The 27,059-nt window shown below is 55.7% G+C and overlaps 1 protein-coding gene across 17 annotated transcripts in view; it reads left to right on the top strand.

Moving 5' to 3' along the window:
* ARHGEF10L (Rho guanine nucleotide exchange factor 10 like) overlaps nt 1-27,059 on the top strand; it is a 155,729-nt gene that overhangs the window by 90,491 nt on the left and 38,179 nt on the right. For 13 of the 17 annotated variants that reach the window (XM_057499778.1, XM_057499785.1, XM_057499781.1 and 10 more), the window contains 9 exons: nt 3,360-3,505; nt 5,156-5,170; nt 5,408-5,589; nt 8,493-8,608; nt 9,169-9,296; nt 10,735-10,835; nt 18,772-18,893; nt 24,746-24,832; nt 25,887-26,113. In XM_057499778.1, coding sequence (XP_057355761.1) covers nt 3,360-3,505; nt 5,156-5,170; nt 5,408-5,589; nt 8,493-8,608; nt 9,169-9,296; nt 10,735-10,835; nt 18,772-18,893; nt 24,746-24,832; nt 25,887-26,113 — 1,124 coding nt within the window. Of the gene's footprint in view, nt 1-3,359; nt 3,506-5,155; nt 5,171-5,404; nt 5,590-8,492; nt 8,609-9,168; nt 9,297-10,734; nt 10,836-18,771; nt 18,894-24,745; nt 24,833-25,886; nt 26,114-27,059 lie in introns of all 17 variants that reach the window. The other 4 variants (XM_036914430.2, XM_036914436.2, XM_036914443.2 and 1 more) reach the window with 2 other exon arrangements.

Here is a 27,059-nt window from a genome sequence, read left to right on the forward strand (position 1 = left end):
ATTTTGCCCCTGGTACTTGCTGTGTGGCCTCAGGGGAATCACCCAATCTCTCTGAACTTCACTTGCTCCTTCTGAAACAAGGTGAGTCCAGTGGCACCTGATCCCAGGGCCAATGAGAGGCAAATGAGGGAGTCAGCAAAGCAGCAGGCCCAGAGTCCTTCACACAAGGTGGCTGTTGTCATTATTAGTGTTATTTTTAAAGAAGAAGAAAGATGAAGAATCCATGCCATGTTTTGTGGGTACAACTTAGGATCATTCTAGCAAAAAAATCTTGGAAAACTTTCAAATGAGTCTGTAGAGAACCCTGTTTTTAAAACACAAAACCAGTACAAAAAAACCATAGTCACTTCCTGAAGTCACCTTTTGTAAACTTTAGTCTCTCTGTTTCCCTGGCAGCACGTGGCATGAGCCACCCGCAGGGGCACTCAGATCTGGGAGGTCCCGCATCCTGGGCCCCACCTTCTCTCACCAACCAGAGGGCAGAGGTTACTGGAGGTGCTTCAGGGTGAGATGACCCTGCCTCGGGACATGTTGGCAAGAACACAGACTGCTCTTCAGGGCAGGGACGTTGTGTGGGGTCACAGGGAGGTGTTAAATCTTGGAGGAAAACCAGAGCCTCCTGGCTCTGGGCCCCCAAAGCAGAACAAGGGCCAGCGAGATTTCAGCCATGTGGGGTGAAATTTTCTAATAGTACAGCAAGGGTTGCTGGGAAGACGATAGCCCTTTCCATGTGTACCGCACTTAATGGTACATAATGTTAACTTACACGGCAGTCTGTAGTCTTCACCGTGGGCCTTTGAAACAGGGCTGGGACCAGATAACCTGCAGGGTCCCTTGCAGTTTTAAGCTTCAGGGGTCCTACATCTTAAGACTCTCCTACCTAGGGCCAAATTCAGGTTGCACTTGTGTCTTTAGGTCCACACAGTATTTTTAAGGATGAAGAATTAGTTGCTAACATTTAAAAATGGAGAGACATCCCATAAAATTCAGACCTGTAGATCTTCTTAAAGGGTTAGAAGAGCTGGCACTGTGGCCCACCTTCCTACATGGCACCAGTCACCTGGTAGCTGCTTCCCGTGTCACCTCAGTCCCACGTCCTTCCAGGCACGACTCCCTAACCAGGCCACACAAGCCTTCTATTTTGGAATGTCTCTCGAAGAAAGCACCTCAACCAGCCCTGGCCACCTGGGCTGCTATTTAACGGTCTTTGCAGTTGGGAGGTGTCTCCCTCTGTCCCCTCCTCTAGCTCCTTTTCTGTAGCTGAGAGGGTTTCTTTCGCTTCAGCTCCCACACCTGTGCCACCTCAGTGGGCACTGATGGCCGGCAAGGAGAAAGTCCTTCTCTAGAGTGGTTCCTCTGGACAGAGCCGTCTGCTCTCGTCTGCTTTACCCCCCATGGGGACCCAGGCAGTGAAGAACAGTGGTCACTGGCTGGAGGTCGGGAAAACCTGTTTGATGTTGGGCAAGGAATGAAGGCTCTTAGCCTCAGTTTCTCCACCTGTCAAGTGGGGGTATTTTTGAGATGTGGGTTGTTGTCGTGGATGGTCTGGTGACGGCCGAGCTCTGTGCCTTCCCCACCCCAGGGCTCCCTTGGGCAGTCAGTGCCAGTTCTGAGGCCATCCGATGATTTTCCTCCTGCCATCTGTCAGACGGCGAGAAGCGGAAGTGAAACAGGGTGTGCCTGAAACCACGTCGGCTATTTCAAAATGTGCCGGCTCAGGGCCGTCCACAGGGGTGTTTGTGCAATATCTGGGTTTTCTTTTTCCCTTTTATCTGCCTGAGGGGCAGGGGAATGGTTACCAGAAGCCCAGGGAACTTTTCTCTCCCGAGTGTTGGATCCCCACACACTTTGTAGTCTTCCGTGGGGCCGGCTGTCTTTGGGGTCCCAGCCACATTCCCATGAGTGGGTGGTCAGCTTGGCAGAAGTGGCAGGGTAGGGGAACCTAGCCTTAGCAGTTATGGGGGAAGCCCTGGGACCCTGAGTCCCGGGGAGCAGTGGGGCGTCCCCTGGCCCTGCCGCACCCAGATGGAGGATGTGCGGCGGGCTGGTCATTCCTGGACAAAGTGCACGTGGCCTGGCTCCGTCCTGTGCTGTCACTCAGCTGGTGCTGGGCCTTAGCACATGACTTTACCTCTGGAATCTCAGTTTCCTCATTTGGGAATGGGGATGGCCTCAGGGGACTGCTGAGCCGATGAAATGAGAGGTGGAATATTCAGTGCCAAGCACAGTGCCCAGCACAGAGTGGGGCACTTAGGACCATCCGGGCATTTTTGTTGACTTGAGAAACATGGTTCTTCACAGAACAAGGGTATTCCCTCCAGAGGAGACTTTGGGGTGACCCGCCTTTTCTCATCGAAGATGAGAGGGAGAGGGCAACTGTTATCGTCACAGTCATGGGTTTTGAGAATGCAAGTTGTTTAATACTCCCTCCCGCAACCCCCGCCCCACAAATCCCTATTAGTATAAAGGTGTTTTCTGGTGGGTCCCTGCGTGGGATGGTGGGCCCATGGGGGTCTTGATGTCCAGCCTGAGGTTGGCAAACTCCTGGTCAGATGCCTGAGGCTCAAAGGTCTTCTGCTGCCTCAGAGGGTCACCTGACAGACCCGCAGACCTGTCCTGACCCCATCACACGGCGAGACTGGCCACGGCTGCTCAGCAGGACAGGGTGTGGGGGCAGGACCTGTCTCTCTGCTCCAGGCTACACCTCTTCACACTGAGGACCGTCAGCAGCAGCTGTGGGGACAGCAGAGGGCACCGTGTGCCACGTGCAGGGCCAGCTTCCTGGGCGTGTGATCTGTGCCGTCACAGAGCCAGTGCTCAGGACGGCCCCACACTTGCTTTAATGCTCTGCTGTCACCATGTGGAAACTCTTGATGACTTTTGAGTGAGGGCCACATTCTCATTTTGCCCTGGCCTTTGCAAATCACAGAGGCACACCTGGGCACGTGTCACCTTGGGATCTGAGTGGTGGAGGTTATTGCTCCATTTGACAGCTGAGGAGGCTGAGGTGTGGGGAGGTGAGGTGACCTGCTAGAGGGCTTGTAGCTGGTGAGCAGGGAGCCAGGGTGGGAGCACATGTCTGCGGCCCCAGCGGGTGTATCGCTGGCACTGACAGTCGTGTGGGACTCCCAGGGGGGCTGGCTGTGGCCGGCTCGCCTGCAAAGAGGTGCTGGCTGCTAGGCAGTGTGAATCCAGCATGTGGTCCCCCAGCCTCCTCCCCAGTGCCGTTTGCCACGAGGGGATGGAGGGAGTGGTCCCCTTTGTGCACAGCTGGAGGAGTCTGGGTCTTTGGCGTGGTGACATCTGTGTAGCAGCCTGTGTGCCATGCTGATGTTGACTGCTCTGTCCCCTGCCCCCAGCTGCTGACCTCGGGCCAGCGGCAGCTGCTCCTGTGCGAGACACTGACTGAGACCGTGTATGGTGACCGCGGGCAGCTGATCAAGTCCAAGGAGCGCAGAGTCTTCCTGCTCAATGACATGCTGGTCTGTGCCAACATCAACTTCAAGTAAGTGGGGTGTCACGCCTCCTGGGGGACCCCCTTCTCTTGTGTTCCAGTCTCTCCTGGTCTTGCTCTGACTGATGGGGTCCCATGTGGGCCTGGCTTAGGTCTCTGATATCCCGGCTTCCTCTTCCATCCCTCTTGGCCTGTTCTGTCCCTGGCCCCCAGAGCTAGGAAGTACCTGGAGAGGTCATCGGGGGCAACCCCTGGCTTTGGGCAGCTGTCCATTGTACAGAGTGGTCTGCTCTGGACCTCTGCTGTCGGTCACTGACCAGCCTCCTGAGTTTTTACCGCTTTGAAATTCAAAAGATTCTTCCTTGCATCCAACCCAAATCCCTGCTGAATAAACTGGTTTTCCTCTGGCCAGATTGCAGTGTTTCTCCTGTTGAGTCTTTGCCTTTCCCCCCCTGTGCAGAGCATCTTCTCCAGGAGCCTGGTTTCCTGGTTCTGGGTCAGAAGTTGTAGAAATGCCCAGACTGTGCCAGGAAGAGTTGGCGCCCTGGAGGGTGCAAGGGTCATTCTATAGACCAGAGCCTGCAAGCTCTGGCTCATGCGTTACATTAGGCCTCCAGGAATCTTTTATTTGGTTCACACAAGGAGTTCACAAAAATCGAGACATTTGACTTCTCTTGAAAATTTTAACATTCTGGTCCCACTTTGCCCAGGGGCCACATGGGCCTGGAGCTGGGTCGCGCGGCCTCTTCCCTAAGGCTGCTCTGCCGTTGCCCAGGGTCCCCACCTGGCCTGGTTCACTCACTTGCACCCCCTCCCTGGCCCTGTGGGCATTGGGGATTATGACCCTTTGCCAATGAACTCCTGCTGTGACCTTTCCAGTCAGACTCATCCCCGCCAGTGGAGGAGAATCTCTGCTCTCAGTGTTTGACTGCATGTTAAAACATCCCGGAGACAACATGACAACAACTGGGACCCCAAAGGGGGCTCACCTATCATGGAATGTTAACCCCACTGGAGGGCTCATGGGGAGCAGGCTCCTGCTTTAGGCTCCACACCCAGCCTTGGCTGGGACAGTCAGGCCAGAGAGTGGACTCGGAGAGTGTCCGTGGCTGTGGGTCACGCATCCTGGGAGGGCAAGCAGGGCTGTTTGGGAACCTGCACAGTTACTCATCTGCCACCCACCCGGCCATCTGTCAGTTAATCCATCACACGTGTACTAAGCCCTTACTTTCTGCCAGTTTACATGTCTGAACAAGACCTGGCCCCAGTAGGGAACTCAGGCACGGAAGCCTGTGTCCCAGATCAGTGTGGGGGTGCTCACAGGGGACTCGCTCACTCACCGATGTATCCAGCACTGTGATTTTTAAGTCCCATTTATGCCCAAGCCCCAGTATCTGCCCCACACCCTCTGCTGTGCTGCTGACCAGGACCTAGTATGGTGTGAGCTTGTAATGGGGATGTCAGTGTCTCCTTTTTGCAGGATGAGTTTGGGTGATTTGGGGTGAGCTAATACAGGCTTCCTAGCAGGACCATTGTAGGACTCAGTGTGGTCCCCTCTGCCCTCACCTGGCCCCTGTTGTGTGGCTCCTTCCAAGGAGGCCGCCTGCTCAGCCCCGTGGCCAGCCTCTGCAGGTCTCAGCCCCCATGGAAATCACTCAGTAACAGTAACCACCTGCCCTTCCTTTTTGTCTTTCTCCCCAGGCCTGCCAACAACAGGTAGGGCTCCAGACCTTAGGGGTGTGTGATTCTGGACTGGGGCTGGGGCCTGGGCGCCTGGGTGCTTCTGCCTTATTGACAGTGCTCCGCTCTGCCCAGCTTGGTTTTGGCCTGGGGCCTTATGCTTGGCTGAGAGGTGCCCGGCTGAGCTGGTGTGCTGAGGAGTGGCACTCCATCCTGGCCCAAGGTCTGGGGAGCTGTGGGCTCTCCAGGGCCTCATCTTCTCTGTCCCAGCAGGGGCCAGCTGGAGATCAGCAGCCTGGTGCCCCTGGGGCCCAAGTACGTGGTGAAGTGGAACACGGCACTGCCCCAGGTGCAGGTGGTGGAGGTGGGCCAGGAGAGCAGCTCCTATGACAAGGACAACATGCTCATCCAGCACGCTGGTGCCAAGAAGGCCCCTGCTTCAGGCCAGGCCCAGAGTGAGTACCTGTCTGGGTAGCATGTCTGGGCTCCTGGGCCTGTCTGGGGACTACCTCCTCCACACTGGGCCACTTGGCCGAGAGGCTCTGCTAGTTCGCAGCCCCAAAGACACACACCCATGACCCACCTGCACCGCACACCACATCCCGTGCCATCACACCTCCACCCTGCATGCTGGACACCACGCTGCCCATCCCCTGCAGCCTCATATACCCTCGTGCACATATGTGCATGCACACACGATGACTTCGGGTCAGGAAGTGTGACTCTGAGTCCTTGCCTGGCCACTACCTGTTTCCCTGTAGGACCTTGGCAGGTGTTGCCTCCTCTTCGTGCCTCAATTCACCCCTCTGCACACTGTGGGGCCCAGGTGACCTTTCTCTGCCATCTAAACTCTCAGGGAGCAGGCCCAGTCTGGCTCTGCCTGGCTTCTCCTTTCCTTGTCCTGACCACCCCCAGACTGTTGGACGCAGGAGAATGAGAACTTGGTGTGACCTGCAGCAGCCCAGGCGCTCCCCGCCCCCTCCGCCACGGCCGCCACAGTTGCCCAATGCTGCTGCAGCGGCATCCTGCCTGCTGTCCTTCCAGCCACCTTTGTCCCCTTTCTGCCCGTCCTCTACCCATCCCCAGAGCTGACTCTTCAAAATGCATGTCAGATCTGTGTGTGTCACCTGCCACCCTAAAATCTGCCAGTGGCTTCCTGTTTGTCAGGGTAAAGTTCCAGGTCCTCTCTGGGACCACAGGCCCTTCCTGGGGGTGCCTCCCACTGCCTACCTCAGCCCACTGCTCCTCCCGTGGCTTGGCCACACTGGTCTCTCGGCTCCCTCCTGCCCCAGGGCCTTCTCCCACCCATGCCCTCTCCAGAGAGCATTCTCCTGCTGCCCAGTTTGTCTGGTTTGCCCTTATTCATTTTAGCTCAGACGGCACCTCCTCAGAGAAGCCTTTTTGGCTTCCTTCAGATTGGTCCAGGCCACCCCCATTCTGTGCGCTCACAGCCCGGCTTTATGTTCACCTTCCTTGGTGATGGTTTGGTTGCTGTCTCTCACCAGGAGGCTGGAGTGGGTTAACAAACGTTTGGTGGATGAATGAAAAATGCTGAACTGCAGGGCCAGCAGAAAGGAGCCTTGTGCCTGGGCGATCCTTCCAGGGGCTGGGGAGGCGCTTGGCCCTCCCTCCCTCTCTCTACCAGCCAGGCTCTGTCTATGGCCTGACCCGGGAGGTTGCCTCACAGGCTGCAGGCAGTTCTGAGGCAGAAACTGAGGGTGATTGCACCACACAGTCTTCCCACCAGAGGGCTGGGCCAGACAGCTGTGCCCACTTCCAGATGCTGCGTCTCTTTGCCCGGATGTGTGAGCAGGAAGGTCTGTTCACAGAAACCCCTCTGGGAAGGGCTCCTTGATCCCACTGGCCTACCTGGGAGACGCTTTCAGCCCCAGCTTGACTCCACTACCCCCGACTGCTCTGGGGCCCCGGCTCTGGGACCCCTTTTGTAGGACTGTTTTGTCTGGCTGCATTCCTCCAACCAGAGTAATACACTGCCAGGTCCCCTTTAAAGGGGGAAATAGTTATTCTTGTTGAACCCCCGTTGGCCTTGAATGTTTTTTTATTATATTGTTATTCAAGTATGAGCAAATATAAGACTAGGTATAATAAACACCTTATGCTTAGATCCCTTGAACAACCATAAAACCAAAACAAAATCACAAAAGGAATAGAAATGAAGCTACGAAACAATAAAATCCAAATTAACCGCATTAATTTAATGTGATGGATGATGTTGTTTTGCTGGAACCAAATTGCTCACAGTACGGCTGTGGCCCTCTCACAGGGCAGGTTTCTCTGCCTTTCCTCCACCACAGGGAGGTGCATTTCCGCCCAGCTCTCCCCACCGGGGTCACTGCTGAGCCTGCCTCTGCCCTCTTCCGGTGTGCACACCTCACCTCCCTCCCACTCCCCCCCTGCTCCCTGCTTATCACCTGCTGACCATTCAGGTAGCCCCGTGCAGGACTGAAGTCCTCAGAAGCCCTGACATCGTGCAGCAGAATGTGACTCTAAAGTCATCATAGCCATGTGATTCAGGATGTACATCTGTTTTTTAGAAAACCATCTAAATGAAAACCCAACATAAGCTGCTCCCCCCAGGATACCATAAGCCCTCATCTGGAGAAACCGTGGTCTAGAGAAGACAGCCCTGATTTCCTGGCTTGGCATTCTAGGACTCCCCCATCTGGTCCTGCTGATCCCTCCTGCTTTGTCTCTTGCTGCCCACCCTCTACACCCCCAGTAACACATTTGTATCATCACCAGAGATCTAGGCACCCTCACCCCCTCTCACTGCCCCATCACCCTAATATCTTTCTTCTTAGTATCACTCCACCACTATCAACAACCATCTGTGGCTGTTAATTGACTGCTTCCTTCCCCCCTGTCTACCGGGTCATATCTGTCTTGTTCATAGCTGTCTCTCCAACACTTGGAATAGAATCTGGCACATAGTAGGTCTTCAGTATCTCTTTGAACAACCTGCTATTCATAGAGTTCCTCAAGCCACAGTGGCTTTGCATGTGCTGTTCTTTTTGGCAGTATCCACCACGCTACCAATGCTGTGAAGGCTTCTCACTGCTTGCAGGCACAAGACTGGCTCTCAGTCTCTGGTCTCCTGACCCTTTGTACAGACTGAGCATGTCCTGGGTCCCAGGGGCTAGGCTAGGCTTTACCTGAGATTGGCTCTGTCCCCTGAGCAGACTGGGAACTTCGTCAAGATGAGAGCCTGGTAGTGTTTCCTTCTGTATCTCTGGTGCCATATCCCCAGGGTGACAGCCCTTCCTTTTTGCAGAGAGCTTGGGTTCTTGTTAGAGCCTTCTCCACCCCTGAGACTGAGTTGAGTCTCTTTTCTGCCCAGATAAAGTGTACTTCGGCCCCCCGCGCCTCTTCCAGGAGCTGCAGGACCTGCAGAAGGACCTGGCTGTGGTAGAGCAGATAACCTTCCTCATCAGCACGCTGCATGGCACCTACCAGGTACGCAGGGCAGGCCTGGCCTGGTTGTGCAGCAGGCTGCTCCCTGTGGGTGGTGGCCAGAGTGGGGAGGGCTCCTCTCTCAATCCAGTGCTCAGACGTGCGCCTGGCTTCTGAGCTCCCACAGGCAGCAGGAGCCGCTAACTGTCACCGCCTCAAGGTCTCGTGTGTGGCCTCTGGTTTGGGTTGAAGCTCTGGGCTGGGGTGAAGCGGGGCCTGACTGCATGACTTTTTTTTTGGTTCTCTGCATAGTGGCCAGTGGTCTTGCAGCCTCTTCCTGGGCCTTGCTCCAGGCTGGAGAGGAAGCTGGCTGGGAGGGTGTGTCTGTCCCTCGCAAAGGAGGGGTGCTGGTGGGGTCTGAACCAAGGACTGGGAAGCCTGCCCTTGGCCTGGAGCACAGGGAGTCATTCCCCTGCTTGGGCTGGATGAGCTCTCTGGGTTGAACTCTAGGATGTCCCCTCAGTTCCTCTCCCTCTGGGGTGTCCTGATTGCCGTAGGATCTGGGGTGGCTTTTGGGGAGCCAGGAGGCTGTGTGGTGACCTCCCTGCCCTCCTTGACTCTAGAACCTGAACATGACCGTGGCTCAAGACTGGTGCCTGGCCCTGCAGAGGCTAATGCGAGTGAAGGAGGAAGAGATCCACTCTGCCAACAAGTGCCGCCTTCGGCTCCTGCTTCCTGGGAAACCTGACAAGTGAGGGGGGAGGGGCTGCCGATGAAGTGGGGGTTTTGGGGGTGCCTGGAGCCCTCCTCTTCATCAGTCCTGCAGTGGTGGCTGAGGGTGTGTATGCTCTGGCTGGGCTCAGCTGGTGTGGTGGATGACGAGCTCGTTTTTGAATGAATGAATGAGCAGTCGACTTGCTCATACCGTGGTAAGGCCCGTCCTCTGCTGGGAGACTGACTGTCTGCTGCTGGTTGGTTCCATTTGTGCCATGCCCTTCCCACTCCCAGGACCCTAGGACCAGGCCCAGGTCTCTTCTCACGGACTCAGCCTCACCCCAGCATGGCCCTGCCCCCAAATGTGCACAGAGGCACTTGTGTTCATAAATCTGCAGCTGATGTTTGTGACAGACTGAGCGTTTAATCCAGCAGATTTGGGGAAGGATATCTGATCCTGTTTTATAGATGAGGAAGGCAGGCTCAGAGAGTTACCTGATGGGCCCAACGCCGCAAAGGGAGAGGTGGAGCTGGGTTCCGAGGGGGTCTAACTGGGATGCCTACCTGGGGCAGCGAAGGGGCTCAGAGCCCAGGTCTTGACCTCATGGGTGGAGGGATGGTGGGGGCAGATTGCTACGAGCACAGTGGCCGCAGGGCAGGGAAGGTGGGAGCACTGTTGTTTTGGGCAGGGCCCGAGCCCAAGATGCAGGCTTCAGGGCTTGAGTCTGAGAATCAGCAGCTTTGAGCTCCAACCTGCATCTGCCCCTTCCCTGCTTTGTGGCCTTGCCCATCTCCCTTCCCCTCTCTGCGCCCTTTTCTCCCCCTGGGCCCTGGAGGGCTGGTGACACTGACTCTACCCACTCCCTGGGGGTGGGGATGGCCCACGGCAGGGAACAGGTCCAGGGAACTCTGAGGGGCCCCCTGCTCCAAGGCAAGGTGACAACTCTGACCTCCAGTGCCCCAAGCCTGGGCGCAGCGTCATTCATTCATGTGTCCCTTCAGCACACATTTACTGAGCAGCTGTGCTGTGCCGGATGCTGGAAGCAGACCTGAGTGAGACCTGTTCTTCCCTGCAGATGCTCCAGTCAGGCATTCACAGGTGTCTGACTAGGCCTGTGGAAAGCCGACCAGGTGGAGCCCTGGACAGGCCTCTCAAGTGTCAGCCTGCGGAGGGTCAGGCCCCCTCTAGCTTTGCTAGGCACCCAAGCCAAGGTTCCTGGAGTGGGGCGGGGTGGGGGAGAGCCACCTGGCTACTCTGGGGAGGTGCCTGCCTCCTAGGGCCGTGGTGTGTGGAGGGCTCCTTTCCCAGGGGACTGCAGCTTTGCCGGACCCCTGGCCTCTCTGCCCACACTGGTGATCTGAGGAGACCTTGCTTGGTCTGTAAGGCGTGTGGGGCAAGGGGTGAGCTGGGTGCTTTCCCAGGGGAAGTCTGGCCTTGTTCTGGGGGCTCCAACTCCTCACCATCCTCACCGCAGGTCCGGCCGCCCCATCAGCTTCATGGTGGTCTTCATCACCCCCAACCCCCTGAGCAAGATCTCCTGGGTCAACAGGTTGCACTTGGCCAAGATTGCACTCCGTGAGTAAAGCCTGGGACAGTGCCTCGGGGACAAGGGTGCGGAGAGGGGAGGTTTGGGGGGTGTATGTGTGAGTGGGTGGGGGACATCCAGGCTCATGGGGGGCAGAGAGGCTTCCGAGTGGGAGGGAGGCTGTGCAGTGGAGAAACTCCTGTAGCCAGGGTTCTGAGTGCTGAGGCCCTGTTCAGTGACCTTGGACAAGTCACTTCCCTCTCTGGGCCTCAGTTTCCCCATCTGTATAGTGATGGGAGTTGACAGAAGGTAAATAGTGGTTACCAGGTACCTGGGGGAGGGAAGATGAGAGTGACTGCTAAGGGTTTTCTTTTGTTGGGGCGATGAAAATGTTCTAAGTAGATAGTGGTGCTGGTCGCCCAACTCTGAATATGCTGAAAACCAGGGAGGCGTACAGTTGAAAAGGGTGCCTTTTATGGTAACTGAATTATAGCTCAGTATAGCTGTTACCAAAATATCTGATGCAGGTTAGACTAAATGATTCTCAACCAGGACCTCTTTGTTATTTCTTTCTCCCGTGCACCCGCTAATAATATATAGATAAATGATGGACTTTCATATTTACAGAGCACTTCCTGTATGGCAAGGATTTTTCTAAGCATTTACGCAAATCTCTTTCATTTCACATTCATGAGACCCCCTAAGAGGTAGGTCTGTTGTGAACCACTTTTTGGAGCTGAGAGTTCTGAGGCCCAGAGAGGTGCAGTGACCTGCCTGAGCTCACACAGCAGGAAGGGGCAGAGCGTTCAGACCCAGGGCAGTTAGCCCGCAGAGCCCACTCTCAATTCCTGTCCACTCTGCCTCCTCAAGTTGGTGAGTTTCCATCTGCCAAACCATGTTAAGTTGAGTTATGGTTACCCTATTGGTCCTGTTTCTGCATTGGCGAAAGCCCTAGGTCCTTGCTGATCAGAGCTGTTACTCTCAGTGATGTACTAGAAATCCCATTTGCTGATCTCAGCCAATGTCAGGGAGCCTTTTCAAAAATTTTTGTCTTTGTTTCTGGTTCTGATCTTATTATAGGTAAATGTATATTTCTAATAGGTTCTAAAACATTTCTGGAAGGAAGGTAGGATCTTTTTCACTGGCTTTCATCAGTTAAAAAATGACTTACTGAGTCTCTACAGTAACTTTAGGTCTAGGGGAGAGAAGAACAAGGACACAAACAGAAAGCTCCCTGCTCTCAGGGGCTAAAAGTTTGTGGGGGGCAGGCCCACTTTCCACAGGGAGCCAATCAACAGGGAGGGGGAGTGCTGGGAAGGGGGGTAGAGCTGGGTGATGTGACTGTCACCGGGCTGGGGGTCTGGACTGCTGTCAAGGAGGGCCTCTAAAGAGGTGACATCTGAAGCCATACAGAAATCTGGGCAAAGCAGTCTAGGCTTCAGAATAGCAAGTGCAAAGGTCCTGAGGTGGCCAGTGCTAGTGAATGGGGAGAGATAAGTAGGCGGGTGGAAGGGGGGCAGGTTTTCCAGAAAGCCAGAGCAAGGTGTATGGAGTTTGTTCTGTACATGATAGGAAGCTGTTCATGTAGCAGTGAGAGCTGTACAGTGTCATGATGTCATTTCCATTTAAGTGGGTTATTCTGGCTGCAGTGCAGATGGGGCATGTGGAGGCAGGGAGGTAGTGGGGAGGATGTTATGGCTTTGGAGAAGCCAGGATCAGAGGCTTCTCCTCAACCAGTCCCTCCTTGGATCTGGTGCTGACATTGCACAAGCTTCTGTTGGATGTTTCTGGGTGATCAGGAGGCCCGTAGAAGGTGGAGAAAGGATTTTAAGCAGAGGTTGCCCTGGCTGTGGCAGTTCTGTGGGAGTTCTGGACCAAGGAAGGTTAAGGTGGCTCCCCTGCCAGGCACAGGGCCACACTCTCCCCTGCCGCCCTGTGGAGCACTTCCATCGTAGGCACATGTGGAACCCTGTTTGTACACCTGCTCTCAAGGCAGGTAAATCTCTGAACCCCAGATGCTTTTCTGAGTGGGGCCTGGTGCTGGAGGGAGGGGAGCTGACTGATGTAAGCATCGCCTTTCTTGGCTGCCTGTGTGAAGATGCTCAGCCGCCTTACCTCTGCGCAGTTTCACTGCAGCAAAAGTTTTAATGGAAGGAGAGTCATTTGAAATCTTGTTTGAATGCCTGGGTTCCCCTGGGGCTTGAATAATTTGTTCCTTTTATTTTGCCAGTTTGTTTTTTAATCTGCAGTGCCTGGTGGGGGCGGGAAATAATATGAGCCCATTAGTAATAGAATATGTTAAAAACATATATACACAAAGGATGTTATTTCTTTATTTTTTTTCTTTTCGTGTCTTCGTCTCTCCCTGACTACAATGTGCTGAGATCACAATCCGCTGAGGATGGAGCAAGGCGAGGCCTGGAGTGGAGGCAGCCGGGGTCTGGGGTCGGGGGCCATTTCTGCCCCTTGAAGGGCAGGGTTCCCTGGGGAATCTAGGGACCCAGTTCACACCCCACATGGCCACTGCCCTGCTGCAGGGTCCTGGGAAGGGCAGGCTCCCTCCTCACTTGGACTGGAGCTCCAGGGGCCCTTTCCCCTGTTGCATTTTGGGTCTTAGCACCCCATGAAATGGAGCCAGGCTGCCTGGGTTCAGTTCCCAGCTCTGCTGCTCAGCTCTAAATGCCCTAATTGGATTCTCTATCAGAAAATGGGGATAATGCCAGGGCCCCCCCTTCACAGGGCTCTGAGCCTACAGGGCAATGGCATGTCGGAGAAGCTCCTAGGACAAGGGGTGCCTGCATCTCATTGATGGGGAAGTGACTGGCCTAAGGTCACACCTGATTTAGTGCAGAGCTGGGCCTCGTACCCACTCACCTCTCTCTGCCAGTTAGTTTCCCAGAAAAGGGTTGCAGGTAGAAGGCCGCAGAGGAGGAAGAGGTGAGGCTGGGGGCTTTCTGCACCCCCTTCCTATGTCTCCCCACCTGCTGCAGCCCTCAAAGTGCTGCATCCCTGACCTTACACCCTGTGGGCCCTTGAGACCTCTCTCCTGACGGCCCTCCTAGTTCCCACTTCTCAGGAGGATGTGGGCCGGCAGGCTGAGGGCTGATCCTGTGCCCCCAGGGACGTAGCCTCAGGGGGCAGCCTGGGGCTCCCTCCCTGCTGCCTCCGACCTGTTTGTTTCCCAGTCCTCAAGGTGATGATTATGGAGTCCTGAGCATGGCTCAGGTGGCATAGTGAGCACATTCTAACCCTCATCTGTATCAACCCACAACCAGCTCAGAGGCTGGCGCTGGGACCTGCCCACGCCCTTGGCTGGCAGTGGAGAGTCTGCTTTTTGGGAATGAGGGCATTGACCGTGAGGCCTGACTCAAGGTTTGCCCCATCTGGTGACCATGGCCACGTGTCTGGCCTCCCTGGACACCACTGTCTCTCTGGGCAGGGGAGGGGTGTTTGGATCAGATGTGCGCTGAGAGGCCCCACCAGCCCTGCTGTCTGTGGCTGTGGCCAGCTGCATCTCTGCGGTGCTTGGAGGTGTGAAGGGGCCTCGCAGGCAGCCTTGGATTTGGGAAGGGAGAGGGGGGCTGGCTGGGCTGTCCGGTGGGGCGGCAGTGACAGGGAAGGCCGATGCCGGGACTGAGCACAGGAGGAGTGTGGGAGGCAGCTCGGGTTGCAGAGGCAGGGCCGGGCGGTGGGGCTTAGCCCCGTGAGGGTGGCCCCACAGGCAGCTGCCCTCAAGCATGGCACTAGGCATTCTCTTACCCTCAAGGACCGTGGTCACAATGGGTGCTATTTCCTGAGGCATTACATATATTCTTCCTAGTGCTCATGACTCTGAATGGTTGGAATTATTTCCCCCTCTCCCAGAGGAGGTACTAGGCTTGGAGAGGTGAAGCGTCTAGCTCTGTGTCTCAAGGTGAGCAGGCTGAGTTGGAATTTGCTGGGGCCTCTCCCGGCGGGGCAGTTGTGCAGGCTCAGCGGCTGCTGGAGCAGAAGGGGTTGTGGCCTCCCGCTGCCCCATGGGGTGCCCTGCTCTCGTGTTCAGTGGGTGCTGGCAAACAAAGTCGGGTGCTAAATAAGCCCCCACTTAATGTCAGTTGGAAATCACAGCTCCGCCATCAGTGCCAGTTCTTAATGTCACTTATCCCAAGCGGGCTTTCAATTTCAGTGGCAACAGCCTTCTAATTTGGGCTCAGCCGCTCTGGTTTTGTGACGGGAACAATGACAGTGGCAGATGGGGAGCACCAACTCCATTTTCTCTTAACGCTTCCAATCGCAGACAGGGAAGGCACCATCTGGAAGGAGAAGGTCAGATCATTAAAAAATATATACTAATAAATTGCCAGGCCTTGATGGGCTGGGGGCGCCTGGTGGGGAGAGTAGATGAGCTCAGGGTGGTGCAGTGACAGCAGCAGGGGCTATGCTCACCGGCAGAGCTCCAGGAAGCACCTGGCCAGGAGCAGGGCTGTGAGCCTCTGTTGGGCTCCTGTCTGGTAGAGGCGAGCCCGCATGACATGACGCAGGCTGCTCCGGGGCGGGGGCAGACTCAGATCTCCCCCATCTCCATTCCCTGCCCAGGGGCTCGTCCTGCAAGCAGTGCGGTGGCCGTGGCGTGAGCAAGGAGAGCACGCTGCCCCACTGGGTGGGCTCTCTCGGCTGTCCCCAGCTGTCCCCGTGGGTTAGTTCCTTTCTGCTGGCCCTGCCTTTGACTTCCCCTGGCCTCCGTTTCCCCAGGGTAGAATGGGGATGGAAACATCCGCCTCTCCTGGTGGCCATGAGGATGAAACAAGACAATGTTGGCGGCAGGGGGGTGGGGGGGACGGAGGTTGGGGAGGCGTTGTAAACTGTGAAGTGTGGTGCATGTAGTCATTCCTGTGCTATAGTTGTCCTTTGCTTGATGGCTTCTTCTCCTTGGTGCCAGGGACCAGGCTTCATACGATCATCTCCAGGACGCAATGGGGCAGAGGGCCTGACACTCGGGACGCCTCTGGGCCCGTTTAGGGAGTGAGTTCACTGCCCAGCAACTCCACTGCTCGAGGGAGCGGGTGCATGGGGCTGCAGGTGGCCAGGGCAGTTGCTGGGCCCTCTGAAGCAGCAGGCTGCTCAGATAACAATGCCTGACATTCTTGATGTCTTTAACCTCTCAAAGGGCATCCACACCTGCCACCTTGTTCCAGCTCCTCTTGCTGTTACCGGCACTCAGATGCCATTTTTCTCTGGTGGCAATGACATTTTTTAAAGCCTCTTTATTGAGATATGATTGACATACAAAAAGCTGTACATATTTAATGCATACAACGTGATGAGTTTGGAGATGAGTATTCACCCATGCACCCCATCACTGCAATTCATGCCACAAACAAATCCACTTCCTCCCAAAGTTTCCCTCCTGCCTTCTTATTTATTATTATTTTTTTGTGATAAGACCACTTAACATAAGGTCTGCCCTCTTAGCAAATTTTGAAGTAGGTCATCCAAAATTGTTAACTAGAGGCATTATGCTGTGCAGATGATCTCCGGGATTTATCCATCTTGTATGACCAAAGCTTTGTATCCTTTGATTGATTCCTCCCGTTTTCCCCTCCACAGCGATGGCATTTTTCCAGTGCTTGCTCTGTGGGGGGAGACTGTGATCATTCCCATTTGACACATATGGAAAATGAGACTCTGAGAAGAGACTTTGTTCATGCCACACAAATGTACTGATGGTCTGTTGTGTCTGGCGCTCGGTGTGGGGATGGGTGAGGTATAGAAAGAGATGGTATGGAAGGCTTCAGCCTTTATAGAACACAGGCATAGTAGGGTAGCCTGTGGGTGAACCTGCGCACACACGAACATGTACACACTGGCACAAGCATGCATGCATGCACACGTGCACACACACACATAGAGGAAAAAGAGAGACAAGCCGATGGAAGAGCTAGAAATTGTGGTAAGGGCCATGACCCACCCTGACGGTTGGAGGCAGAAAGTGATGGAGATGGTGGTGGGGTGGTCAGTTAAGGCCATTCTGAGAAGGTGGACACATGACCTAAATCTCAGGGAGGAGAGGAGCCAGCCCTGCAGAGAGCCGAGGACAGATTCCTGGCAGAGGGAACATCCAGGCTCGTCCCCATGTTTACGTTGCTGCGGAAAGCCCAGCAGTCTGTGACCGGGGGATGAGCTGGAGGGGAAGGAGAGTCCCTGTGGGTTTTCTGGAACAGGATGGACTGTATTCCAAGTGACCTGGGACTAGGTTGACATTTCTGAGCCGGGGACTGGCGAGGCCCAGCAGTGGTTAGGCAGGCTGGCTGTGGCTGCTGTGGTGGGGGGTGATCGTAGGGGGCAGTAGTTAGCTCGGGCAGGCTGGCCGGGAGGCCCCGTGAAGCCAGTGGCACTCTGACTGAGCTACGCTTTGGCAGGGTGGGCCTGGGGCCTGCTTTCTGTTTGCCCTGAGTGCACGTGCTGGGGGTGGGGGTCTCCTGTTGCCTCAGTTGGTGACCTCTCATCTCCGGAGCTCTAGGAGCCCCTCAGCTTGATGTCGTTGCGTTAAGTTGCCCTTCTCATCCAGGACACCCTGTCCAGTGCCTGTGGCTCTCTGGAGTAAAGCCCCTCCTGGCTTTCCAGTGTCACCATATCCAGGGTCAGTCATGCCTGTGGTCATCAGTGGGGGACTGGCTACTGGAAGACAGTCTGGCTTAGTACAAAGAACCCAGCCTTTCAGTCAGACAGACCTATGTCCCCATTGGGGCTCTGCCACCTAGCTATGCACGTGACATAGTCAATTTACTTAATCCCTGAGTGTTGGCATCATCATCTGTAAAGTGAATCATTATTCTGACTTTGCTCAGTTACTGTGAAACTGAAGCCAGGCAACATGTCTATAGCACTCAGTGTGTGCCTAATGCATGGACACACAGTAGGTGTGTCTTAGCTGCACCCTGCCTCTATTGCTGGGATCCCTGCAAGGCAGTCCTTATACAGAGTATAAAGGATGGGCTCCTTAGCAGGTAGAGTTCTTTCAGAGGGTTGGCAGGTTTACTCATATGCTCACTCACTCCTTTCATTCATTCTTTCAGCCCATGTTTTCAGAGCACTCATTATGTGCAGGCCACGTGCTAGGTGCCAGGGAGACAGTGGCAAATAAGACAGCCCAGATCCCTATGCCTTGAACTTACATCCTAGAGACATACAGAGACAGACCATAAACCAGGAAGTGGACAAAATGACCTTAGATTGTGGTGAAGGCTCTGTGGGAAGTAAGAAAGGGTCTTTAGAGTGGTTTCTGAGAGAAAGGGGCCATTGTAGCCTGGGTGTACAGGGAGGACTTCTTGGACGTGGTGGCATGTGAGATATCCCTGACCCACATGAAGGAGACACTGCAGAGTTTCGAGTCCAGGGTCTGGGCAGGTGATCTCCTAGGTTTCAGGGTGGGTCTCAGAGGAAGCAGGAGAATCTTCCTCTTGACCATTATGATTACGTCGAGTATAACAGCAGCACGGCTGTGTCACTGCGACCCCAGCTCCCCTTGCTGGTTTGCTCATCCTTGGCCGTCTCCCAGCTCTAGAAGGTAAGGCAGGGCAGCAGGGGCCTGGACTGTGCTCGCTGCTGTAATGCTTTTTGAAACCCTTTCCCATCTATTATTTCACTAGGTCTTCGCAGCTGTAGGATGAAGCCATTTTTATCGTCCCTGTTTCATAGGTGAAGAAATCGAGGCTCCGAGAGCTGGGGAATTTGCACAAGGTTGCGTAGTGAGAGGGTGGGCAAGCCAGGACTCAAACCTTAGGCTTCCTGACTCCCTGCCTGGGATGCCATGACTGTGGTACAAGGCCGAACCTCATCTCGATGGACAGGAATGGGGCTCAGAGTCAACTGTCTGGGTCAGTCTTAGCCACCGTGTGGGCTGCGCCTCTGGGGCTTGCAGCATCTCCCTGGGTTTACAGGGCTAGTCACTGCCCACTTGACTCCTGGGCTGTGACCAGCTTCACCACCTCCTTCCTCTCACCGTAGGGGAGGAGAACCAGCCAGGATGGCTGTGTCCGGATGAGGACAAGAAGAGCAAAGCCCCGTTCTGGTGCCCGGTCCTGGCCTGCTGCACCCCCGCCTTCTCCTCCCGGGGCCTCAGCCTGCAGGTGAGTGGAGCGGCTCTTGCCAAGCTCACCGTGAACGTGGCTCCTGGGAAAACCAGAGTTTCCAGACTGTACCTGCAGCAAGAGAGACCCAGGTTCTGGCTCCAGCTTCTTGACCTCTTGTTGATGGAGATGATCAAGCCTTTCTGTTGTTCTAGGAGTCAAAAAAAAAAAGTGGGGGTAGATGCCCTCTGTGGGTCAAGTGAATGGAAAATTCCATTATTTTGTGCTAACAAATAGCAATGATCTCATCAGTTGATGGCATGACTCCAGCTCAGAAGATAGGCTGGAATATGTGCAGGTGCTGTGCTGGACTTTGTGGATTGGCCCCTTCCTGCTGCTGCCAGGTGGGAGCCAGCTTTGGCACCACAGCCATCATGCCTCATTCGCCAGGCAACCTACTGTGCTCCCCCAGAGCTTTGTCACCACTCTCTTCTTTCAGTATTTATAAGAAATGCATGAATAGATGTTTCTAGACCCCTTTCATAGGTAAGGAAGCTAAGGCTCAGACGGGTGGCATGATTTTCTACAAATGACACAGCCAGGAAGGATGGGCCCAGGAATTGGAAACTTGCTCTGCCTGATTCCAGCGCTGGTGGTCTTAACTGCTAGGCTGCGCAGCTCCACTGTCAACCATCGCTGACGCCCTGCCCGAGCTTGCCCCTCCATCTGGAGTACTCGCTGCCCATCCTCTTCCCAAGGAGATGAGTCATCTGACCTCTGAGGAGGGGAGAGCAGGCTTGGGACCAAGGCCAGACACATACACTCTAAGAGACAAGCTTGTTGGGCTGTAGACCAGGGCTCCAGAAAGCTGAGAGAGCATGCCCTTGAGACATCAGTGCATTCATTCATTCACTCATTTGTCCATTCTGCATATGATTTTTGAGCACCTACTGTATGCCCAAACTCCCCTTGCTGGTTTGCTCATCCTTGGCCGTCTCCCAGCTCTAGAAGGTAAGGCAGGGCAGCAGGGGCCTGGACTGGACCCTGGGAATATGGTGGTGGCCAAAACATCCAAGGGCCCTATCCTCCCATAGCTTTCAATCTAGAGGAGAGAGACAGGTGATGCCCTAGCAAACAGAAGGAAATAGAGAAGAATGATGTATGCTATAAATCAGATATAATAGATGCAGAGTCAAACTGTTACCTATTAGGAATTCCAAATAGACAGACCAATAGAGGCCACAATGGGACCAGTCGGGGAATCCGGTATGGCTGCGGCTCAGGGACAGAGGAGAGTCCGGGTGATGAGGTCCGACAATGGGTGAGCTGGGCCACGCCAGCCATGCAGGCCCAGTTTGGATTTTCGTGACGGCTCGAAGCAGAGGACCGGCGTGATCCGATTTATATTTTGGAAGGATCCTCTGATCCTTCTGTGTGAGAGTGAGCGGTGGACCCGAAGGGAACGAGAGTGGGTACTGGGAGACCGACTGGGGGCTGGAGTGGAGTCCCACTGAGGTGGGAAGACTTGGTGCAGCCGGGGGTCAGGGCCGGGCCAGGGTGGGGCAGACCAGACACTCACCCCAGTGCCCACCATCCCAAGCGTCAAAACAAGTGGTATTTCAGCGTGATACTTTAAAAAATCCAATCAGTAAATTGTGGCCTTGGCTTGGCTGCTTTTTCTTTTGTAAATAAGGGGCTGGGATTGGGGTGAGACAGGGCCACGTGAGTGCAGGATCCTATCTTCATTTAAACTCTCAGTAATTGTTCATCATTGATTCTTTGGCATTAATTTTTATTGTAAAGAATTGCGTCAAAATATTTTTCTTGATATCTGAGTGTTTTGCCCCGGTTCCCAAAGATTTGTGTGCCCCTCTCTCCTCACTCTAGTCCCAGCCCGGGTGGGGGACATGGGGACACATCCGGGGAGTGTGTTGGGGTAGGACTGGCCGAATTGGTGAGATATGAACTGGGGGGGCGGGGGTGAAGGAGAGGAAGCGTGTGCCCAGGACTTGGGCTTATGCGCCAGAAATGGTGTCTGAGGGGTGCGGTAGCGTTCTTGGGCCATGGCCTGACTTCGGCGTCCGATGAGAGAGCCCAGGTCAGGTTCCCAGCCTGTGCTCAGTAAACAGGGGCCAGGACAGTCACAGATTCAATGTCACTTAAAACTGAATCCTGACAATAGGGTGGCACGCCCTTCCACAGGGTGTCCCTGTGCCAGGCTCTCTAATTCTCCCACTGCCCTCAGGTGGGGCTGTGAGTCCTGAGGCTGAGGGAAGGGATTCAGGAGTGAGACCTGGGAAGGAGAGTTTTCTTGGCTCCTGCTCCTTTCTGCCTCTTTCTGGGGCATGGCTGGCATGTGCCCTGGCCTCGGTCCCCCCCAGACCTTGCCAGGGGAAGGCCAGCATGCTCTCCATTTCTGGGGCTTGGGAAGCCCAGTCTTTGTAGGGCTTCAGTCCTTATTTATTGATTAATGGGGAGGCCTGCTGAGCCATGTAGGCTCCTTCCCAGCATGAGGAGGGGGTGTTACCCGTGGGCCTTGGGGCAAGGGTAGGCAGAGCCCTTGCAGTGGGGATTGTTCAGGGTCCAGCCTGTCGGGGGCTCGCCTGGCTCTCTGGCGTCCCATGGGGCAGGCTGAGCTGGGTAACTTCTGGGGTGGAAAGCGGATTCTCCCATCTCCCCCCAGGGCCTTGGGTGTCTCAGGAATATTGGACACTGGCTGTGCCCTGATAGGTCACACTGGGTTGTGGAGTCACAGGCTGCTGCTTCTAGGGTCTCCCTGAAAGGAGTCCCCACCCAGGTGGGGAACTGTCTGCAGCCTCACGCCAGGGCACAAGGGCCCAGGAGGCTCCTCATTTGGAGCTCTCAGAGCTTGGGGACATGTAGGCTGGAAGCACCCTCGGTGCCCCCAAACCCCTATCTGCCACCTCCTGAGGAGCCCCTGTGTGAGCTGAGGGGACTGCGTGTGAATCTCCGGGGGTAATGAGCCTGTGGAGCTCCTGGGGGATATGCTGGTGTTTGCACATCTCCACTTGCTGCGTCCCAAGGCACCCTTTTCGCTCCGCCTGTGCCTGCATCTCAGCCCCGACCAGACAGATGTGCCCTATCAGCTCTGTACCCACATCCAGATGAATTAGGGCCTTGGAGTGCCAGGGCCTTGTCCAATTACTGCAGGAACAGATGTGAGCCTGTTACCTGCTACCTGGGCCTCTTTCCCAGCCCACCAGCTCTCCCCAGGCCCAGACCCAGGGGCCCAGGACTCAGGCTGTGGCTGGCCTAATGGGAGCTGGTGACTGAGTATATTCCCCAGGAAAGTCTTTCTGGATCCAGCTCCTCTCCCAGTGTAGACAGGATCTGTGCTCTTGTACTGCCATCTGGACCAGGGAGCAGAGATGCAGGGGGGCTCAAAATGGAGCATATTTCTTGTCAGTGCTGATGTGGCCAGTGCCCTGGCCTGCCCACCAGGGTCTTCAGACTCAAGAGGAGTTGAGCTGGGACAGTGAAGGAACGTCAGTGGGGTGCCACCCTGCCCTGGGCCTGAGTCCCAGCTCCGCGTGCCCCAGCTGTGCAACACGAGGAGTGCTACTTCCTCTCGGTGTCCCCGTCCCTGCTGTGACATGAGTTGGGTGGCCACAGTGCCTCCCTGACTAGGTCAGAGTGAAGAGCAAGTGGTTCCATTCGTATCAAGGGCTTATCATCCTTTGCATGGTGCACAGAGTTCAAGAACTGGAAGCAAATGTCCGAGGACAGTTTGGTCCTCAGGAAAGAAAAGCCACTGGGGTCTGTTTTGAGGGATTTTGGAAGGCCTGACTGCTGAAGTGTTGGGAGAGTCTTCAGGGATCCCTGGCTGCATTTGAGCTGGAGGAGCAACAGGAGGACAAGGGGAGGGCTCAGTGCCCACCTGATGGTGGGCTGAGGTCCATCCCAGTGGCCTGCCTGGGGACTGGGGCTTGGGCAGGAGTACTGCCCACTTTGGGGTGCTTTAAGATGCAGGCACCTTGGGGGACCAGTAGGGCTGTAACCCAGCCTACACAGGGGTCTGCAGCCAGACCTACTTAGGCCTGAGCACTAGCTACGGGACCCCCATCCTGACCATCACACTACATCAGCCAGAAGTGCTTGCTGTCTGTGGGGTCCCCTGTCTCCTAACTCTGCCTCAGTTGCTTCTCTGAACAGCCCCTCCCCTCCTGGTGTTGCTCTGCTGATTAGATGAGCTGAAAATGGAGAGTGCTAGAACTTCCCACAGGAAGTCCTTGGTAAGCAGTAGCTGTGCCTGGGGGCCTAGTTCTGTGCTCAATGCTTCATGTCCATCCAGTCCCCATGACCATCCTGATAAGGTGTCTGGGTCCCCATGACCACAAAGAACTGGTTTGTGGGGTCACCAGCTGGTGGCAGCTGAGCTGGCACCACCCAAAGCCTGCCCCCTCCCACCAGCCTTTGCCGCTCTCCTCTGCAGTGCATGGGGCACCTTGATTTGGGGGGAGTTGGCCTCCTGTCATGGACAGGCCTTCTTGGTCCAGGCCCTCACCATCCAAGAAGCCATTTGAGTTTTTGCCATCGTCTTGGATCCCGGCTCTGTTGACTCAGCTGACATCTGGGCCCACTGGAGTTGCCATGGAAACGTCTGAGCCAGGGCTGCGGGTGTCCCCTCCCAGACCGGGGAGTGGACAGGAGCAGCAGCCTGGCAGAGAGGGCGAGGCAGAATGGCTGGGAGCAGGGGCCTGAGGATGCCCAGGAGGCCAGGGTTAGAGGAGCCTCCCGCTCTGGACCTGTGCTCCCCGCCAGGTAGAAGCGGCAGCTGGGAACCTCAGCAGCATGGCAGCCTGGCCCCTGGGTAGAATTCAATCAGAGTAGAAAGGGCACCGAGCTGGGGGAGGAAACTCCATTCCAGCCGTGTCTCTGTCACTAACTTGCTGTGTGACCTTGAGCAGCCACAGTCCTCCACCCTAGCCTCCGTCTCTGAACTTCAGCTTTGCTGATTCCTAAATGAGGGGGCTGGCTGTGGTGACCTCTTTGGGCCCCTTCATCTGTGGCCATTAGATATTTTGTTTAGAGTGTTCCAGAAGGGCTGGGGCTGGGCAGGGCCTTTAGCACCAGCAGAGGGCAGCACACACCTGACAGGTCCAGTGGCAGCCACATTTATTCGTCCGTCCCGCAAGCTACCCCAGTCTGCCTCCTTCCCCTTCCGTCTAGCTGGGAGGGGTTCCAGCAAGGCCCACGAAAGGCCCCATCCTCACATTGCTGTCCTGGCCAGAGACACAGACTGGCCCAGGTTTAGCTCAGGAAGCAGGTGCCAGAGAGCCACCTGGCATGGGTTTGGGGTAGGAGGTGTAGGGGAGCAAGCTGGTGGCTGTCAGTGCAATCCCATTATAGACAGAGCTCCTGGCCCCCGTGGGCGACCTGCACGAGCCATGCAGGTCAGAGGGGTTTTGTTGTTCAGTGGGGTGGGACCCAGATCGCCAGCACCCCTCCTCTCCTCCAATGTGTCTCTCTGGAGGAATGCGGGCAGGTCAAGGAGGAGGTGGGTGCAGGCCAGGCCCCATCCCTGGTCTTCCCTGTGGCCTAGGGCAGTTGTATGTCCTTTATGGACCTCATTTCCCCTATCTGTAAAAGAGGGGGGTTGGGCATTAGTGGTTTTCAACTTACCTGGCAGTTGCTCAGGACTCTGAAAAGTCCTCAGTTGGCCCAGAGTATTATTCAGGCCCCTTCTAGCCACAAGATTCTAGGACAGTGAATGGTCACATACAGGTGCATAGGAGCTGCCTGGAAATCCTGTGAAACCTGTCACTTTCCGGGCCCCACCCCCAGGGATTCTCCTCTGGGGCCTGAATGGGGCCCAGAAATTTGCTGGTAGTTGAAAGGCCCTGCGGGCACCTTGACACTTAACCCTACGTGTGCCTTCTCTGTTTCCACAGCTTGGGGCCCTGGTGCACAGTCCTGTCAGCTGTCCCCTGCTGGGCTTCTCAGCGGTCAGTACATCCCTTCCACAGGGCTACCTCTGGGTGAGTCACTCCTGCGCCCACTCCTATTCAAGCTTCAGGACGGGAGCAGGGAGGGAAAGCCTCCTGCCTGCTGACCCCCGTTTCGTGCACCTTCCCCCAAGAGGTCTTCCTGGGAACCCCTGTGCCAGGCTCTGCTGGGAGCTGGCAGGTGCAGCCTCATCAGGGACAACAGAAAACCGGGGCACAAATAAGTGAACATGATTCTTGCAAGTGGCCACAGTGTCACGAAGGAAATGAACAGGGGCTGTGCAGAGTGCCAGCATGGCAGGGGCTGCACCTGGGGGTGGGGCTGGTTACCACCCCTCTCAGAGAGCCCAGCAGCTCACCTCTTTTGCCCCCTTGGGGTCCCTGGCGAAGCCTTTCTTGATTCATTTAGGGGTCCCCATGCTCCTCATGGTGCAGAGTGTGCCCCTGCCAGGCTCCCCAGCACGTTAGCCTGGCCGCCCGTCTGGCGATCCTCCAACTGCTCCTGCTTGTTCCTGTCCCCAGGCACTTGTGTAGGAAGACCCCTCTCAGAGTCCAATGCAAATGTCCTCTCTGAGGGTGATGTGTCCTTCACTGTTTCCCCAGGATGTAGCACATGATATATCCATCCATGCAGCCAGCCAGCCAGCCACGCACCTGCTCTTCTATTCCTCCCTTCCATCTGTCCATCCATCCATCCATCCATATATACATCCATCATGTACCTAGCGTGTGCTTGACAGGGGTAGAACAGTGAACAAGACAGAGGACGTTCTAAAGGGGTAGAGGGCATGTTCACTATTTGTTGGTTGAAGCGCACCCTAGGGACAGGGAAGTAAAGAGTTGATAGGGTATCTAGTCCACCTGAGCTCTTTACCTGGTTTCCTTTGGGCTCTGAATGTAACTTGTTGCCATGGCAGCTGGGGATAAGTGGCCTTCGGGATGTGTGGGCAGGATGGGGGAACCTCTTGATACCTAGCCCTGCTGGCAAGCAAAAGCTTGGGGTGGGTGCTGGAAGGGCAGGGGCTGAGGTCTGCCTCTGCTCTCATGGTTCTTTCTGCCTGACGGCTTTTCTGCGTCTCTGCCCTAGGTCGGGGGCGGGCAGGAGGGCGCAGGGGGCCAGGTGGAGATCTTCTCCCTGAACCGGCCCTCACCTCGCACTGTCAAGTCCTTCCCGGTGGCGGCCCCTGTGCTCTGCATGGAGTACATTCCAGAGCCGGAGGAGGGGGAGAGTGGAGACGGAGATAAGAACCACGCGACTGCTGACCCCTCAGTGGCAGCTCACCCAACCATCTGCCTCGGGCTCCAGGATGGCAGGTGAGGGGCCTGGGGTGGAGGGGCTGAGGACAGCCAGGGGCAGGGCTGGGCAGACTGGGGGTGCGGGGCTCTGTCCCTCTAGCTTCCCTGTTTGGCTTGGTACCCACCACTGTTCTCTGCCTCTGGTTGGCAGAAGGAAGGTGGGGACCAGGGATGACCAGTGTGGGAGCTGAAGTGTCAGGAGCTGCTTGAACTTTAACCGAGACTCTTCAGGGGCTTCTTGCGCACTGGCTCCCCGCCGGGCAGTGTGGCACCAGGCGTGCCTGCTGGTTTTGGTGGCAGCTGGGGCTGCATTTGAATCCACCATTTCCTGATGGAGGATCCTCCAGCACACCTTTTAACCACTCTGAGCCTCAGTTTCTCTTTTCTAAAGCGGGGTTAGAATCCCCCCCACTGCAGGGCTGCTGTGGGAGCCCACCAAGATGTGGGGCATGTGAAGCCCTCGGTTCGCTTGGCTGTCACCAACAGTGTCCCACCTATGGCCTCAGTTCCCCCTGCAGGGTGGGCAGGGTCCCGGACGTGCCCAGGTTATGGATCTGCCGGCAGAGGGGGCTTCCCCTGTAACACACGCCCCATGTAGCCCCCGAGCTTGCAGTCAGGGGAGCCTCAGCCGGAGCTTTGGCCGCCAGGACCCACAGCTGCTGTCCAGTAGTGTGGCTGCAGAATGAATCTTCGTCCTGGTTAGCTGGAAGGTGAGGGTGAGGATTAAAGACCAGAGATGAGTGGCACCTCTATGCTTTTCGCTCCTGTCCTAGAGTGGGGGGGAGCGGAGAGAGGCTGTCCTCTAAGCCCCTACATGCACTGGTTCCTGGGCCCGGGAACCTTACAGCGGCCCTGCTGAGAAGTGCCCCCCATTTCCCCCATAGGAAACCGAGGCAGGAGTAATAAGCTATGTATGTAGAACCAACTCAGAGAGTCTAGAAGCTCTGTGCAGTCCAGGTTGGGG

Source organism: Manis pentadactyla, chromosome 4, assembly GCF_030020395.1.
Source record: "Manis pentadactyla isolate mManPen7 chromosome 4, mManPen7.hap1, whole genome shotgun sequence".
Classification (NCBI taxonomy): Eukaryota; Metazoa; Chordata; class Mammalia; order Pholidota; family Manidae; genus Manis; species Manis pentadactyla.